At 39.1% G+C, this 18,944-nt stretch overlaps 1 protein-coding gene across 15 annotated transcripts in view; it reads left to right on the top strand.

Annotated features, from left to right (window-relative positions):
• Positions 1-18,944, top strand: part of NUP98 (nucleoporin 98 and 96 precursor) — a gene marked incomplete at its 3' end in the record, with an annotated part of 98,238 nt that overhangs the window by 77,742 nt on the left and 1,552 nt on the right. For 9 of the 15 annotated variants that reach the window (XM_082411355.1, XM_082411366.1, XM_082411356.1 and 6 more), the window contains 12 exons: positions 31-213; positions 943-1,099; positions 2,627-3,056; positions 4,409-4,638; positions 5,989-6,255; positions 7,633-7,790; positions 8,582-8,725; positions 9,503-9,645; positions 14,622-14,843; positions 17,124-17,365; positions 17,829-17,983; positions 18,822-18,933. In XM_082411355.1, coding sequence (XP_082267481.1) covers positions 31-213; positions 943-1,099; positions 2,627-3,056; positions 4,409-4,638; positions 5,989-6,255; positions 7,633-7,790; positions 8,582-8,725; positions 9,503-9,645; positions 14,622-14,843; positions 17,124-17,365; positions 17,829-17,983; positions 18,822-18,933 — 2,443 coding nt within the window. Of the gene's footprint in view, positions 1-30; positions 214-942; positions 1,100-2,626; positions 3,061-4,408; positions 4,639-5,988; positions 6,256-7,632; positions 7,791-8,581; positions 8,726-9,502; positions 9,646-14,621; positions 14,844-17,123; positions 17,366-17,772; positions 17,984-18,821; positions 18,934-18,944 lie in introns of those variants that run through there. The other 6 variants (XM_082411358.1, XM_082411357.1, XR_014250449.1 and 3 more) reach the window with 5 other exon arrangements.

The raw sequence follows: 18,944 nt of genomic DNA, 5'->3' as shown, positions 1-18,944 counted from the left end.
CTGCTTCCCTGATCTTTCTGCTGTCTACAGAGCCAGAGCCCAGAGGTGGAGCAGTTAGGGAGGGTTGTGGAACTGGACAGTGACATGGTAGATATCACCCAGGAGCCAGTTTTGGATTCCATGTTAGAAGAGAGCGTGCCTGAGGATCAGGAACCTGTGTCTGCCTCAACACACATTGCGTCTTCACTGGGAATTAATCCACATGTCTTACAGGTGAAGTGCTAACCCACCCTTACTACAACAGGAATCCAAACTAATATTTATCTTCCATTCATAACATCAGGCTTTTTCTTGCATTAATCACTTAAGAGCATTGAGTGGTCGCTGGAATGAGAAAAACCAGGAATATGGCCCATGTTTAGGCATCATTTTCCCATTCGTGGGAGGAAGGCTATAGTGAGATTCAGAAGACCTGGATTCTAACCCCAGTTTTGTAACTGTCACTGTGTGACTTTAGGCAAGTCATTTAACGTGAGCACTATAAAATATTAATTTCATTTACTTTACAGAGAGGTTTTGAAGCTCTGGAGAGTGCTCCACAGGAGTTTTGTTTGTTCGTTTATTTTTTGTTTTTTTTAAATTGTAGTTACAAGTTTCTTTAAGCTCTGTCTCAACTTCCCCCTGCCTGTGCCTTTTGTCATATTATGAATTTAGCCTTTGACTTATATTTGACTTTGAAATTAATTCATTCAGCAGACATGTGAGCAACTGCTGTGTGCCAGCCTTTGGTGAGACTGTATATACAAAGCAGAGGAGTTTTATATAACTTCTATCCTTCAGGCACATACAGTGGAACAGAGTCAGTAACACAGATATTATACTAGCTCTGGACACAGCCTGAGACAGAGCTTTTTAAAAAATTGGTTGTTGTAAACTGCATTTTTCTTTTATGGCCTTTGGATTTGGGGGAGCACATTCATTCTATAGATATTGCCTTTTTAGATCATGAAAGCATCACTGCTTGCTGATGAAGAAGATGTAGATATGGTCCTGGATCACCGCTTCAGTCGCCTTCCTTCTAAAGCAGATACTTCTCAAGAAATCTGTTCTCCCAGGCTCCCCATTTCAGCAACTCACTCATCAAAATCCCGTTCATTAGGTACTGTAAAAGATGCTCTTTTGCAAGAAAGCTGTAAAATCTGGCTTTTCACATATCTTCTTCTAAGCGGAGTCGACTTCTGTAGCAAACAACTCCCTAAAGGCATATGACATAATGATGCCAAGCAGAAATGTACTCTTATAAATGTACTTGTTAGGTGGGGCCAGTTTTTAAAAAACATGGTCATTGGTGCAGATGCAAAAGTTGTATGGAGAAAAAAAGCATTTGTTTTGTTGGGGGGCATGTTTTTATTTGCTTATGAATGTGGGTTAGACAGTAAGCTCAGATTTCCTAATTTTTATCATACCTTAGAGGAATCAGCAAGTTGTCTTGCTCTGTACTCTTTTTGTGCAGTTCTAACACTATCCTTATTGCTTTCTAGGGGCAAATGTTGCTTCTTATAATGTGCAAAACTTTTCAGATTTCTACCTTTCCCTAAACCTTCCCCAATTCCCAGGACAGCAGTTACCTGTTACATTTTAAAGCTTTTCTTATCTCTCCTAGTGGGCTTGTAACTATGTGGAATTGGAGGTAGAGTATTGATATCAACAAAGGAGTTCAGCAGGTGTAATTTCAAAACATTTTGAAAGCCAGAGGAACTACCAGGAAGAGATTTGTTATGTTGCCTTAAAAACTAAATGTTTATTTTTCAATTCTTTTGAGTACCGTAATTAACTTTCCTTTTTAAAAATACTTTAATAAATAAAGCATCAGTTAAACATTTATAGCAAGCTTTTCCGTAATGAACACTACATGAAAATCTCATACTTCAGTAACTAACTCCTTGCTTTAGACAGGAAATACATAAAATTGGAAAACAGGCAAAAATGACAAGAACTATCCTTCTGAAAGGCATATATGCAATCACAAGATGCCTCTGAAAGGCATATATGCAATCACAAGATGGGTTTCTGAAAGGCATATATGCAGTCGCAAGATGGGTTTCTGTTTTCTTAAGTCTAACATTGAGCACTGGAGTGGTATGAATTTGAGTTTTGATCTTACCAACTTTTTATATTGACGGAGAAGTGTTACATTTGGCATTCTGATAAGGGCATGAGCATTGGTGTCAGACTTAGCTGGGTTGTCTCTCAGTCCTGCCACTTAGTACCTTTGTGGATTTGGACAAGTCACTTAACTGAGCCCAGTTTTCCCATCTGTAAAGTGAGGACTGTAATGTTCTTCATTTAAAGTTATTGAAGGATGAAATGAAACAGTGTATATAAATGGCTTATATAGAGTCTGCTGCAGATAAGTGCTCGATAGTTTTTTTAAATAGTAGTAGTAGTAGTAGTTGTGTTATTAATGTTGTTATTGTTGGTGACATCATCATCATTAGAATTCCTGCTTTGATATCCTGTGTGAAAGAGGAATTTCTGTAGAATCTGATATAAGCTGCTCCTGGTCATCTATATCTATCTGATTTAAGTAGCTTAATAAAACTATAATTTCAGCCTTGATGGTTGTTGTTGTTCAAGAATCAATAGACTGTATTTTCTAATAGTCTTTTTTTTTTCCTTATTTTAGTAGGTGGGTTACTACAATCAAAATTTGCAAGTGGAACTTTTCTTTCACCAGGTGCCTCTTTACAAGAGTGTCGTACTCCCAGAACATCGTCATTCATGAATATTGCGTCCACATCCCCTTGGTCTGTCCCTCCACCCCTGACCTCTGTGTTTACGGTGCCCAGCCCAGCCCCTGAGGTTCAGTTGAAAACAGTGGGTACACGCAGACAACCAGGCCTAGTTCCTCTTGAAAAGTCTGTCACCTATGGAAAGGGGAAACTCCTGATGGACCTGGCCCTATTTATGGGACGCTCATTTCGGGTTGGTTGGGGCCCCAACTGGACTCTTGCTAATAGTGGAGAACAGCTGAGTGGCCCTCAGGAACTGGAAAATCATCAGATCGCTGATTCTGTGGAATATGGATTCCTGCCTAATCCAGTAGCTGTTAAATCGTGAGTCACGTATCCTTATGCTTTTTGAGAAGGGCAACGTGGTAGGTGAGAAAAAGCTTTTCATCACCAAGAGACCCAAGGTCAGGGCCCTGCTTTGTGATCTTTCTAGATATATTCTTAGCACAATTTTATTTGTATAATTAAAAACTAAAATGATTAATAGCTCCATTTGTACCGTCAAGGTATGAAGAGTATAGAATAGTTATCTAATGGTTAAACTTTAGTTGGAAAAGTAACAGACTCAAAGCTAATGCTGCAGCATTCCTTGAGTTTTCATCCTTTTTATTGCATTAGTCATTTTTCTATTTTCTCACTTAGATATTGGTAATTTCTTCATAAATAAGGTATATTCTCATTAAAGCACATTCCCTGTATCTTAGACTTAATAAGGTAAATGTATGAACTGTGGATAATCCATAACACAAGTATTTGGAAATAAGATGACATCTGATAATTATACATGTTATATATCTCTACACAGTTCCCACCATTAATATTTACATATGTGTGATTATAGTTCTGTATATACTTTATATACTATATATTGCTGTACTGATTTTATATATATATATATAAATATATATAGTGTTCTGGTAGTTATTACATAGTATGCATACAGTTTTTTGTAAAATTTGTAACCTTTCTCTATTTACTTTTCATAATTGTAACAAACTGTGCTATCTTTACTACAGATTAAGTGACTATGATCACCTATTATTACTAGTTTTTAAAGTTGATTTTGAAGAAATAAAAAAACAACAGCATTTCTTGTACCTCACAATTAGGAATATTGATCCTAAACCCAGGTTATCCATGATGTCGTGATATTTTAGAGGTTGTTAATGTCAGTCTTAAAAATTGGATCAAGGCTGGTCAACTGTATGCTCATCTTAATTGAGAGTCAGTTCTTTAGTATCTGTAAGCTTAGCCTCATGACTTTTGATACTGATAACTCATAACTTAATGAGTTAAGTATGGTTTGAGAAACGGGTGTCCCACAGTAGCTTTTGACCATTGGATTTCATAGTATCCATATACATGCAGAAGCCATTTCCAGGTCCAGTTGTACTGACTTCCATGCTTATTATAATCTGGCCTAAGAAGGCTTGGGATTCTTTTTTTTTTTTTTTTTTTTTAAAGCCTTGGGATTCTGAATGCATGGGTCAGGGGTAATTTGCTCAATATATATCAAATAAGTTCATTATAGTTTGATACTAGGAAACAAATTTTCTTTAAAATCACAGTGGAATGTTTTGTGTCCTATTTTGTAATTATAAAAAGAAACAAAGGTTTCATTGTAGGAAAATTCTACCATCTGTCTTTTCTATCTTATTTGTTATTTTCCCTTGTAGCCTAACTGAATCTCCATTCAAAGTTCATTTGGAAAAACTCAGTTTGAGGCAAAAGAAGCTGGATGAAGACCTGCAATTATACCAGACATCTCTGGAGCTTAAATTAAAACATAGCACTGTCCATGTGGATGAGCTGTGTCCTCTCATTGTCCCCAATCCGGGAGTTGCTGTCATTCATGACTATGCAGATTGGGTTAAGGAAGCATCAGGAGACCTATTGGAACCACAAAGTGAGTATGGACTATACTTCTAACCCTTGATGCCCCAGGAACAGGAGTAGGAGCATATGTTCATAGGAGGACACAATTTCCTTGTGCCAGTGTAGTGGTGGATGCCTGAGCTTGCACTTATCTGTAGTTGAGTTGGGATGAGCAAAATCTCAAGCAGGAAGAAATCACATCATTGTTTATCATTACTCTTATGCCCCTGTTCAAAGGAACTGTAGCCAGTTTCATCCCATGGATTTATAAAATTAGATCCCTTACCCCACCCAGAGAACATAGGGAGAGAGAGATCCTACCTAAGTCCTACCCATTCTTCCATGTCCAACTCAAGTCCCACTTGTTCTTCCCAACAGCTTTGGTGGTTATAACTTCCTGACCTCTCTCACTATTACCTCTCTATAATGATTCTGACCATGTTTTTCTGAACCAATACTTCCATAAAGGGCTTTTCTAATTTGGGCACTTACTATTTCAAGTAGTAGAAAAATTACATGTTTCACACAACATTTCACATCACTTTTATTGAAAAATGGGGACTATTAGAATGTTCCATACCACACGTTTTGGGAATTGTTTGTTCATTTCTTTGTGTTTGCTGTAGTTGTCTTATCTCTTCAAATACATGAGTCATCTTCCCAATGCATACTTGTAAGTAGCTTAAGGTGGTAAACAGTGCTTCCTTTTTGTTTTCCTTTGTGAGGGGCAAAGCATTAGTGGTTAAGCATTAGTGGTTAAGAGTATAGAGTTGGACTCCAATTACTTGAGTTTGAATCCTGGCTCTGTTACATCTTGCCTGTAACTTTGAGCAAGTCACTTAATGCTCTGTACCTCAGTTTCCTCATCTGTAAAATGAAGATGGTAACTATTGTATAGTTATATTGTGTAGATGAGAGTTGGTTTACTCCTAAGTGCTTTGAACAGTATCATTTAGGCTCACTAAAATGTTAGGCTGTGCCTATAGCAGATAATAATCCCTCACAAGTTTTCAGAGCCCTTTATATTTCTTAAAGCATTTTTTTGAACAGAATTTGATCAAATTAGAGGATTTTTCTCTTATCATTTGAGACTATATGTAGCCATAATTAGGCTAGAGGAACCTGTATAAAGGAACCTGGAGTTATATTTGTTATGTAAGTACCATGGATACATGGAGTGAGCAGGCAGTCATACCACACACTTCTGGAGCTTGTAAGACACAGGTGAGTGAGGTAGAGACAGATTCAGGGAAATCAACTTGAGTTGTTGTTTGGGGTATTTATTAACTTATGTATTTTTAATGCCACATTAAAGTGATCCCCTGTCTGTAGTTATTGTATGGCTTCATGTCATTGCATTATTTTCCTGTCCCTTCCTTAGTTGTGAAGCACTGGAGCCTAACATGGACATTATGTGAAGCTCTGTGGGGCCACCTGAAGGAGCTTGACAGCCAGCTGGATGAGCCCACTGAATACATTCAGATTCTGGAGCGAAGAAGAGCTTTCTCTCGCTGGCTGTCCCATACTGCTGCACCTCAAATTGAGGAGGAAGTCTCCTTAACCCGAAAAGACAGCCCTGTGGAGGCTGTCTTCAGCTACCTCACGGGCAAGAGGATCAGTGAGGCCTGCTCCCTGGCCCAGCAGTCAGGTAGGGCATACCGTCCTTCTCTGCACCCCTGCCTACTTCCTACTCACTGTCCCTACCCCTTAATCGTGCGTTTGCCCTTGTCTTCTAACCCGAATATTAAGTATAAACTTCCCAGGAAGATCGCTGGTTCCTCCAGAATAGGTAGGGACTCTGTCTTCCAGTTTTCCTTTTATAACCTTAAACTTTAAATTTTATTTATCTGTCTATTTATTTATTTATTTATTTTGGCTGCGTTGGGTCTTCGTTGCTGTGCGTGGGCCTTCTCTAGTTGCTGTGAGCGGGGGCTACTCTTCGTTGCGGTGCACGGGCTTCTTATTGCGGTGCCTTCTCTTGTCGTGGAGCATAGGCTCTAGGCACGTGGGCTTCAGTAGTTGAGGCTCGCGGGCTCTAGAGCACAGGCTGAGTAGTTGAGGTGCACGGGCTTAGTTGCTCCGCAGCATGTGGGATCTTCCCGGACCAGGGCTCGAACCCACGTCCCCTGCATTGGCAGGCGGATTCTTAACCACTGCGCCACCAGGGAAGTCCCTAGAATTTTTTTATTGCCTCAAGCCTTTGTACTTAAAATTTTTTATTAAAAGAGATACTGGGGCTTGCCTGGTGGCGCAGTGGTTGAGAATCTGCCTGCCAATGCAGGGGACACAGGTTCGAGCCCTGGTCTGGGAAGATCCCACATGCCACGGAGCAACTAGGCCCGTGAGCCACAGTTACTGAGCCTGCGCGTCTGGAGCCTGTGCTCCGCAACAAGAGAGGCCGCGATAGCGAGAGGCCCGCGCACCACGATGAAGAGTGGCCCCCACTTGCCACAACTAGAGAAAGCCCTCGCACAGAAACGAAGACCCAACACAGCCATAAATAAATAAATAAATAAATAAAATAAATAAACCCAAAAGTTTAAAAAAAAAAAAAAAAAGAGATACTGGACTCTAGAGAGTGAAAGACTCAGCCGTTTTCTTTATATCATACATTTGTTTTTCCTCTAGGTTTGAGTTTGCCATTTCTCAATGTCATTATATACTGTTTGCTAGTTGGGCATGTTTACAGTTATGTCATCTCAGTTTTCACTATAGACCTTTGAATCAAATGATACTTCCCTCCATTTTACAGATGAGGTGCCTTGTGTAGGGTCACAGAAATAATAGTAGATCTGACACTGAACTCTGTGTACTATACAATCTATATGTAATTAGTTTAAGCTACAATACTTTGAAGATTTTCTACCCAAGCCAAAAACGGTAAGTTCTTGATCAGTATTTTAGCACTACTGCAGAGAGCAGTCAGAGGTGTTTCTTGAGGGCTAGAAGAAATAAAATAATGCCCCCAAGTGTTTTCCCAAGTCTATAAATTCTCAGTATCACCGGAGAACTGTTTCTCTTGTAGGTGATCATCGTCTTGCCCTTCTTTTATCCCAGTTGGTTGGCAGCCAGTCGGTCCGGGAGCTGCTTACTATGCAGCTGGTAGATTGGCATCAGCTCCAAGCTGACTGTTTCATCCAGGAGGAGAGACTGCGCATCTTTGCCCTCTTGGCTGGAAAACCGGTATTTTCCTCTTTTCTCATAAACTTACATAAATTTTCTCATAGGTTCAGGATTGCTTGAGGTTAAGGCAAAGAGCTATCTTTGTAAATTGTACACTATTACATATAACTAAGCAACTTGTATTTAACTTTCAGCAGAAATATTTTCAAATTATAAACGTACAACATGTACATTGTGGGGAAGAAGTACTGGTTATATAGAAATTAAAATGTTAGAATTCACCATATCCCATATCATAGTGATAAACAACGTAATTCATTGTCTGTCTTTCTAGACGTATTTTAAGTCTATTTTGACATATATGTGTGCATATTTACACTTGTTATATATTCAAATAAAATGAATTATATATAGCAGTTCTGCAACCTTTTTTTTTTAACTTACTGAATATGATCATTTTTCATGTTGTGTGGCCTCTCTTTTAATAGCCACTTCTCTTCCATTTTATGAATGATGTATCATAATTACTTTAAGCCAATTTTCTTGCTGCCTACCCATTTTGCTTGCCATCTTAAAGTCAATTTCCAAAAATGAAATCACTGATCAGAATTTATTCACATCTTAAAGTTGGCAGCTGTGGGCAATGAGTGCTTCTCACCTCTTCTCAGCACTTACTGTCTAAGTCCACCCTATCACCTGCCACCAAGGGACTGTGTATTTTATATCTGGATCATTAACACTGCTATTTAAATCATTTAGAATCAACTTGAATAAGTGAGCAACATGCAGGCCTGGCCAGTAACAAGGTAATGTATAATGTAGAGCTGTGATGGTGATTTTGTCTCCTGTAGGTATGGCAGCTCTCAGAGCAGAAGCAAATCAATGTGTGCTCACAGTTGGATTGGAAACGGTCCCTGGCTGTCCATCTTTGGTATTTGCTCCCACCAACAGCCTCCATTTCCAAGGCACTCAGCATGTATGAAGAAGCATTTCAGGTATATGTATCCAGTATAGCCAAGCAAGAGTCCTGGTAGGATTTCTGTTTTTGTCAGAAAAGTACTACAGAGAAAAAACCATCAAATCACATTTCATAATACTTTTCCCTAACTGCTTTTTGAAAAGTACCATAGAATTGAAATGGACACAGGAAATCCGATGGGAAACTTCTTCAAGTTTCTGCTTCTATTTTGTTTAATACGATGAGTTTCCACAATTTATTTTCTTACTGCTGTTTTCCTGCCTCAACATTGGAGGGTTTTTCTTCATTCCTAATGCTGTCTTATTCCTTCAGGAATTCCCTGAGATACAGCCTGACCTCGTGTTTAGTATAGCCCCAAATTAGCAGGTCTGAAATTTGCCTCTAAATATCACTATATTTCATATTCCTTGTCCATTTGGAGGTTAAAGGATTATTAATGTTTTTAATGCCATTATTTGGTTCTTTTCTTACTGTTCATTTTTATTGTCTTTGATATCATTTGCCAGAATTATCAATATTTGTCAGGAAAAAGAGAACACTAAAAAAAACTGAGTGTAATAAGAATTGTGGCAAGAAAGGTGGTGGGGTTAGTGAGAGCTGTCTGAGGTCTTTGCCAGTCCATTGAAGGCAGGTGGAATATGTCACTGATCAAAATAAGTTTAAAATCCTTGAAACACTCCTTTAGAGGATGTCACACCATTCTTAATACACATCTGAGTTAACTGAGACACAGTAGAATCTAGTGAAACATACTAGCAGCTGATGTATTGTTTTATCAAATTCTTAACTTCAGAATACCTCTGAGGGTGACAGATATGCCTGCTGCCCACTTCCCTCATACCTGGAGGACTCTGGCTTTGTGGTAGAGGAGGAGCAAGACTCACAGAGACCTCTTCAAGATGTCTGCTTTCACCTTCTAAAACTCTATAGTGACAGGTAAATCAGAGCCATATGTTACAGTCACTCGAGGGTTCCATGAGCCCTAGGGAGTCCTTTCCCTTTTATATGTGGTCAAATTGCCGTAAGTCTATATAAATTACCAAAATATAACTTACAGTAATTGAGTGCAAAGAGCATGGGAACTGGAATTAGAAATCTAAACATTCACATTTTAAATCAACTATACTTAAATGAAATTGTTTTTTAAAAATCTAAAAATTATTTTAATCAACTTTAATGAGATACAGTTTTACACATAATGAAGTGTGTGGTTTGATATGTTTTAATGTAATCTAACTACCATCACTATCAAGGTAACATTTACATTACCCTCAAAAAGTTACCTCATGTCCCTTTGCAATCAGTCCACACCACAGACAGCTAGCTACTGACTGACTTTTCATTACTGTAGATTAGTTTTGCTGTTATAGAATTTTATGTAATTGGGATCATTCTGTATGTTATCATTTGTGCCTGGCTTCTTTTTCTCAGCATAGTGATTTTGAGATTTATCCATGTTAATATGTATATCAGAAATTTATTTATTTATTCATTTGTTAATGGACAGTTTTCTTGTTTGGGGCTATTAAGAATAAAGCTGCTATGAACATTTGTATCTAAAAATGTTTGTATCATTTTGCATTCCCACCAAGATCTGTAATTAATTGCTCCATATCCTCTTCAAAACTTGGTATTGTCAGCTTTTAAAATTTTAACATTTTAGTGGGCACATAGTGGTGTGTCATTTTTGTGTGCTTAATAATAAATTAATATAATGTATTAACATGCTATTATATCTAATCAGATAATCAAAACTATCCCAGAGCTATCTTTTTACCTTATCAGAAACACTGAGTGGTTTTCTCCAGTCAAAAGTATTAGCTCACATCTCATTTCATTTCTTTAAATACTTTCTTTTAAATTAACTATATTAATTACAGAATAATACAGTCTTTTATTGTGGTAAAATACACATAATTAAAATTGTGTTTTAATTTGCATTTCCCTAATGCCTAATGGTGGCAGGCATTTTTTCATGTGCTTATTTACCATCTATCTATATATCTTCCTTGTTGAAATCTATTTGAAATCTTTTGCCCCCCTTTTTTTAATAGGGTCGCCTAATAATCTTTATTGTGTTGTAATAGTTCTTTATATATTTAGGATGCAAGTCCTTTATTATAAATGTGTTTTTGCGATTATTATCTCCCAATACACAGGCACAGAAGTTTTACATTTTTATGAAGTCCAATTTATTGAAGTTTTTAAACTATAAAATCAGTTTCTTTAATAGATACAGAGCTGTCGAGGTTTTCTATTTATTCTTGAGTCAGTTTTGTTCATTTGTTTTTCCTAAGGAATTTGTCTGCTTCACCAAAGTCACCAAATTTATTAGCATAAAGTTCTTTATAACATTTCCATATTCTTTTATTTATTCATTCATTCATTCATTCATTTTTGACTGCATTGAGTCTTCGTTGCTGCACGCGGGCTTTCTTTAGTTGCGGCGAGCAGGGGCTATTCTTCGTTGTGGTGCGCGGGCTTCTCATTGTGGTGGCTTCTCTTGTTGTAGAGCCACGGGTTCTGGGCACGCGGGCTTCAGTAGTTGTGGCACACGGACTTAGTTGCTTCGTGGCATGTGGGATCTTCCCAGACCAGGGTTCGAACCCGTGTCCGCTGCATTAGCAGGCAGATTCTAACCACTGAGCCACCAGGGAAGTCCCTCCTTATTCTTTTTTAATGTCTGTAGGATGTGTGGCTGTGTCTCTTTCTTCCCTGATATTGGTATTTGTGTCTTCTCTCTTTTTCTCCTGATTAGTCTATCTCCAGCTTTTGGTTTCATTGGTTATCTCTATTAGTCATCTAGCTCAAAATGAATCATAAACCTAAATGTCAAACTTAAAACAATAACCTCTTAGAAGAAAATCTTTGCAACTGTGGGTTAGGCAAAGATTTCTCAGATACCAAACACATAATCCATAAAACAAAAAATTGATAAATTGGACTTTAACAAAATTAAAAACTACTACTCATTAGACAGACTGTTAAGAGAATGAAAAGATGAGCCACAGATTGGGAGAAGATACTTGCAATTCATATATCTGATAAAGGACTTTTATCCAGAACATGTAAAGAACTCTCTGAGCTCAATAATAAGAAAACAAACAATCCAGTTTAAAAATTGGGAAAAATATTTAAAGGGATGCTTCACCAAAGAAGACCTACATATAAAGCCCATGAAAAGTTTTTATCAATAGACATCAGGGACATGCAAATTAAAGCCATCATGGGATGCCACTACCCATCTATTAGAATGGCTAAAAATTAAGACACCTGTACCAAATGTCATCATGGAAGCGGAGCAATTGGAATTCTCAACACTGCTGGGGAAAAATGTAAAATAATACTGGCACTTGGAAGAACAGTTTGGTGGCTTAAAAGTTAAACATACGGCTACATACATTCCACTCCTAGGTATTTACCCAAGAGGAATGAAAACATATGTCTATTTATATGTTGATAGCAGCTTTATTTGTAAAGGTCCAAAACGGGAAACAACCCAAATTTCCATCAACAGGTGATTAGATAAGCAAATTGTGGTACATCCGTACAATGGAATACTATCTCAGCTGTAAGAAAGAATGAACTGTTGATAACATGCAACAGCATGGTGAATCACAAAATACTTTTACTTATTTTTGAAGCGGTGAGAAAAAAAAAAATACTCCCAAAAATGTACCTACTGCTTGATTCCAATTTATGTAAAACTCTGGAAAATGCAAACTAATCTATAATGATAGAAAGATCAGTGGTTGCCTGGGAAGGGTAGGTGTAGGGAGGGGCAGGAGAGAGGGATCACAGAGGGACTTAAGGAAACTTTTGGAGGTGATGGGTATGCTTGTTATCTTGACCTTGGTGGTAGTTTCACAGGTGTATATATATGTTTAAACTTACGAAAATTGTACATTCTAAATACGTAGTTTATTGTATGTCAGTTTTTTAATGTCAAAAAAAAGAAAAAAGGAAGAGGAAGAAAAGCATATATCTCAATGTGCCAGAAATAGAGAAACCAAAGCCTGAATGAGATAATAAAGCGTTCTTCTCATGTAAGGTAGAACTGCTATGACTAAAACCCTTACATAAACTGTAAGGAACTGCACTGTATAATGGCTGCTATTCTCATAAGACTACTTTAAATTTTTAAATTTAATTACTCGTTCACACTAGCCATATTTCAAGTGTTTAATAGCCATATGTGGCTAGTGGCTATCTTATTGGTTGGTCAAGGCAGATTATAGAACATTTCCGTCATCACACAGAGTTCAGTTTGACAGCACCAGTCAAGAAAAACTACTTATTACTTGGGGAGGTGTTAGGAACTTGTAAAATGTCTGGGATCTTAGGTGAAAGGGAAAGGTTTTGGTTGGTAATCAAAGCCCAGATCTTTAAAACTTGTTGCTGCTGTGGGATCTTAGTTCTTACTGTTCTTATGGTCTGGGACTTGGAAGCTAATAACATAACACATAAACTGGTCCAGAATCTTTGAAGTCCCTGGGCTCTCAGCAGAAAAAAAAGTGAAAGTCTGTAGGGGGACTTTCAAACCTGTATTTCTATATGAAGAATAATACCTACTGTAGACAAAATCAAAAGTAAGATTTACAAGCCATAGAAGAAAATAACCATCATTAAGACTGGTTAGCTATTGGGACTTCCCTAATGGTACAGTGGTTAAGACTCCACACTCCCGACGCAGGGGGCCCAGGTTCAGTCCCTGGTCAGAGAACTAAGATCCCACCTGCCACTGGGCAACTAAGCCCGTGCGCCGCAACGAAGACCCAGCGCAGCCAAAATAAATGAATAAATAAATCAGAATTTAAAAAATTAAAACAACAACAAAAAAGACTAGTTAACTGTTCAAACAAACAGGTGAAGTAGCATTCCAGCAACTTCAGATAGTAAAACAACCTAAAAGATACTAAATAACTTATATATATATATATATTTTTGATATATCTTTATTGGAGTCTAATGGCTTCACAATAGTGTGTTAGTTTCTGTTGTACAACAAAGTGAATCAGCCATATGCATACATATGTCCCCATGTCCCCTCCCTCTTGAGCCTCCCTCCCATCCTCCCTATCCCACCCCTCTAGGTCATCGCAAAGCACCGAGCTGATCTCCCTGTGCTATGCGGCTGCTTCCCACTAGCTAACTATTTTACATTCAGTAGTATATATATGTCGATGCTACTCTCACTTCGCCCCAGCTTCCCCCTCCCACCCCGTGTCCTCAAGTCCATTCTCTATGTCTGCATCTTTATTCTTGCCCTGCAACTAGGTTCATCAGTACCTTTTTTTTTTTTTTTTTAGATTCCATATATATGCGTTAGCATATGGTATTTGTTTTTCTCTTTCTGACTTACTTCACTCTGTATCACAGACGCTAGGTCCATCCACCTCACTACAAATAACTCAGTTTCATTTCTTTTTATGGCTGAGTAATATTCTGTTGTATATATGTGCCACATCTTCTTTATCCATTCATCTGTTGATGGATACTTAGGTTGCTTCCATGTCCTAGCTATTTTAAATAGAGCTGCAATGAACATTGTGGTACATGACTCTTTTTGAATTAACGTGTATTTTTAAAATGGTTAAGAAAAGTAATTGATACTACAGTGAAAGAATGGAAGGGAGAGAGTTGTGAAGACTCCCTGTACCAGGATGGTAAAAATAGACCAAACAAATACCAGCAAACCTGGTAGAAGAGCCACCGAAGAGAAGGTGTCTTGGTTTTTGGTAGATCGGTAATGTGGCTGAACCTAGAGGAGGAAGACTATAAGGCTTATGATGCTTCTGCTCCCGGGTGACTGCCTTTATTGTTTTGTAAGCTGTAGCTGAGACAGTTGACTCGTCCAGTACAGGTGGTCTGCTGGCTGGGTTTGGTAACTCTCAGCACATTCTCCTTTGCAGACATTATGATCTCAACCAGCTGCTGGAGCCTCGAAGCGTCACAGCAGATCCTTTGGACTACCGCCTAAGCTGGCACTTGTGGGAGGTGCTGCGGGCTCTTAACTACACCCATCTCTCAGAGCAGTGTGAGGGTGTGCTGCAGGCCAGTTATGCTGGCCAGCTGGAAAGTGAGGGGCTCTGGGAGTGGGCCATCTTTGTCCTCCTGCACATTGACAACTCAAGGTGAGTGAGAAGCCATCAAACACACTGGTTGCATCCAGCGCTACAGGGCAATGCCAAAGGAATCAGTCTCTTAGGGTTCAGTTCAGCAAGTAAGTGTTTAGAATGTATTTTTGGGTCCAGCCTTGTGATGAACCTTAAGACAGTTCAACCTGCAGCCCAGACTGTCTCTGTATTCATGTGGACACGTTAGAAAGAAGATTGCCTTTGATTAAGTGCCAAATTGTGCTATTTATCATAAGGCCTCCCAGTAGTCTGAGAAGGGAGAAGAGATCTCTGTGAACTGCAGAATCTCTGAGTCTCTCTAGAGGTAAGATTCAAAGTACGTGTAAAATTGGTATAGCAAATAATTAAGTGGGAAGGAAAGATATGCCTGGGTGGGGAAACCCCATTAACTAGGCACAAATTCCTTGAATGTGGCATGTTTAGAATTATGCAGAAATAGTGCTGTCTGAGTTGGATCTGTGGAGTAATGGTTGGCAGGGAGGGCCCCTGCTTTTTCTTTGCTGGCCCTTCCCTTTCCATCCACCCACCCCTATCCCTCAAGTTTGATAGTGTTGTATTTACCTATTTACCAATACAATCTTGCTTGGATGTGTAATGTTTTGGTTCTTTGTCCTGAACAAAAACCAGAGAAACACCTTTGCTCCGTGCTTTGAATGAGGTGAAGTTGGAGGTTTTTTCTTAATGGTAGCAGCATGGCATAACACTAAGAACAAAAACATTTATATAATACTTTGTTATATAATGCTTTTATATATCTTTATACGCTGTTGCAAGTACTTTAAATATATTAACTCGTTGAATGCTCATAATGAACCTATGAGACACTCTTACTGTCTATTTTATAGATGAGCAACCCAAGGGATAGAGAGATGAGGTAACTTTTGTTCAAGGTCACATAGCTACTAAATGGCAGAGTGAGCCTTTCAACTCAAGACACCCAGAGTCTGTGCTCTTAATCGTTGTACTATACTATCTGTCATGTCGTAGGGCATGGAAAGAAGTTGTTTTGTAGTCAGAGCTTTCTAAATTCTGGCTCCACCATGTACTCACTTTGACCTAAGGTAGAGCTTACTTCACTTTTGACTTTGAGTAAAGACACTCTCTAGACCTCAGTTTTTAAAATATTAATCTCTATTCAAAGGTGACTGTGGAATTAAAAGTGTAAAGCATCCAGCACAATCTTACTTTTAAGGAATTTCTCTTTCCTCTTGCTCCTTTCCAGGAAACAAAATGATCCCAGAATTTTCCTCTGAGTTTATTTAAACACACTCATGGAGAATTTCACGTGGTAAAAGGCTGGCTGATGGGATGATTGATGATTGGCTGTGGGAAAGCAGATCCTATTTCCTAAAGGGGAGGAAAAAAGGAGGCAGTTGTCATGAGATTGGGAGTCCTTTGAAAAACCTAGGAGTTGAGAAAAGAATCTAAGATGAGGAGAATAGCTTAGATCTGAAATTAAAATGACTGATCCTTTGGCCCAGACAAAGAAGGACTCTATTTAAGTGGCCTTGAGAGCAGAAAGATTGAGTTTAGCCTAAGTCTAGCAGTAAAGAGAAAATGAATTAGGAAGGCTGATGACTTCTAAGGGAAAAAACGACCTGGAAGAGACCTTACGTTTAAAAACTACTTTGTTTTCTTGCATTGACCACGTGAGAGAGAGGGCAGGGAGGAGGTTAGGAATAAACTGCAGAGTGCTCGGTGGATCTAGAATTCCCCTATCCCAGTCCTTCATCTCCTGTTAGAGAAAGGAAACAAAGAAATGAGCCTACTGGGATGAACACACCCACACTACTATATATAAGATAGATAACCAACAAGGACCTGCTATAGAGCACAGGGAACTCTACTCAATATTCTGTGATACCTATATGAGAAAAAAATCTAAAGAAGAATGAATGTATGTACATGTATAACTGAATCACTTTGCTGTACACCTGAAACTAACACAACATTTTAAATCAACTATACTCCAATAAAATTTTTAAAAAGAAAAGAAATGAGCCGATTCAGGAGAAAACCTGTTCAGGGTAGTGGGCAACTTTCCCGAGTATTCATTTTCAGACTTTTTTGACCATGAAAATATAATGTGCTTCTATTCTGTTTCATTTTTAAAATTAATGCTGGTGTGATAGCTTTTTAAGTGAAGTTTGAGGTGATCCACTAAGGGTCAGGACCTGCAGTTTAAGAGACTGCCTCACGGGCCACTGTGAGCTGTCTGAGGCAGCCTTCTCCATCAATGAGAATGAGATTTATCCCAACTGACCTTTCCTCCTATAGCATGCGTGAGAAGGCTGTTCGAGAGCTGCTTACGCGGCACTGCCAACTGTTGGAGACCCCTGAATCTTGGGCTAAGGAGATTTTCCTGACCGAGAAGCTTTGTGTGCCTGCTGAGTGGATTCATGAGGCCAAAGCAGTGCGAGCACACATGGAATCCGACAGGCACTTGGAGGCCCTCTATTTATTTAAAGCGGGGCACTGGAACCGCTGCCACAAACTCGTCATCCGACACTTAGCTTCTGGTGAGTGCTTCAGACTAGGGCCTGTGTCTCCTGGAATTACCCCCGATTCTTCCAATCTCTGAGCCCATGATGAGTCAGGCCAGAAATGATGATCAGAACAGGATATGGCAGACTTGAATCAGATCACACTTTGTAAAAGCTCTCTGTGCAGAAGATGCTTGGTAAGGGTGAGGGGCGGGGGTCAACAGCAATATTGTTACATTCCCATTTGCCAGGAATATTCTTGATATTCACTAATTATGTTAAGCTCTTTGTTTATTTAGGGAGTTTTATTCAGCAACACCAGAAATATCTGTTTGGGAAACTGAAGCCAGAAATTCTTCACGGTTTTCTTAAGAGAATTTCAAAATATCTACTGTAATTCTCAAGTCTGACCCAAGATAATTTTCCCTTTCTTCCTGTCTTAGATCTTTCTGCCATGTCCTTCCTCTGTGCACTTTTGGTCAATATTTTGTTTCTTCAGATGCCATTATTAACGAGAACTATGACTACCTGAAGGGGTTCTTGGAAGACCTGGCACCCCCGGAGCGCAGCAGCCTAATCCAGGACTGGGAAACATCTGGGCTTGTTTACCTGGACTACATTCGGGTCATTGAAATGCTCCATCATATACAGCAGGTACCTGAGTTCCTTAAACCATGGCCTAGTTTCCCCTTTCCCTGGCCCACAGAGCCATATAGCGACCTCCAAAGGCTTGAGCAACGACTTGAAAAACTCACTGGCAGAGGTAGCACTGTCAGTGCACGAGGGATATTTTGATGAAGCTAATTTGATGTAGCTACTATGACAGCTCTATCAAAACTTTAAAACGTTTTTTGGTGCTTATTGCCAAGTAGTGTGTACGATGGACATTCCTAAGGCTTGTCCATAGTCAGTCTCCTCCCCTTGTTCTCCCCTTTTCCCCTAGTTTTAAATGAGAAGCTTAGGGTTGAGAGATAAAGTAAGGTCAGAGATTTGGTGAGGATGTTTCACATAACATTTGGCTTGAAAGTAATTGATTTCTGTTGATAACAAAGCCACAGTTCCTGTTAATAGCTGCGTAATTAAATGCTGATTCTTAGTTGGAGTCAGGAGACTTAAATTAAGTGCAGGTTTGGGCTCCACCTCTCACTGTGTGCTCTTAAGAAGTCAATACCATGTTTGTGAACCCAGATTTATGTAGATTTTTGGTGCTGTCTTAAAGCTTGCTAGTTACGTGGTTCACGAATGGTGATTTCAAGAGTTGCCCAATCCCAGGCCCTGTACACTATATTGCCTTCCTGTTGTGTATAATTGCTAAGGTCTTGTCTTATCCTCAGCGACTAGGCTGGATGGTGGTGACATGGCACTGCCGGCCAGCTTCTTGGGTTTTCCCCTTCCTCACCTCACTCTTGTTTCAGAGTGTTGCATAGTCAGTCTATGGGTTGGAGTGATGGGAGCTCCTCTTGGCCTAATTGGTTTCTCTGCTTCTTTGTAGGTGGATTGCTCAGGTTATGAGCTAGAGCAGTTACATACCAAAGTGACCTCACTGTGCAACCGGATAGAGCAGATCCAGTGTTACAATGCCAAGGATCGCCTGGCTCAGTCAGGTCAGCCTCTC

The sequence above is a fragment of the Balaenoptera physalus genome (assembly GCF_965194825.1).
Source record: "Balaenoptera physalus genome assembly, chromosome: 10".
Lineage (NCBI taxonomy): Eukaryota > Metazoa > Chordata > Mammalia > Artiodactyla > Balaenopteridae > Balaenoptera > Balaenoptera physalus.
Note: the sequence above shows the minus strand (reverse complement) of the source record. Positions and strands in the feature narration are given on the sequence as shown.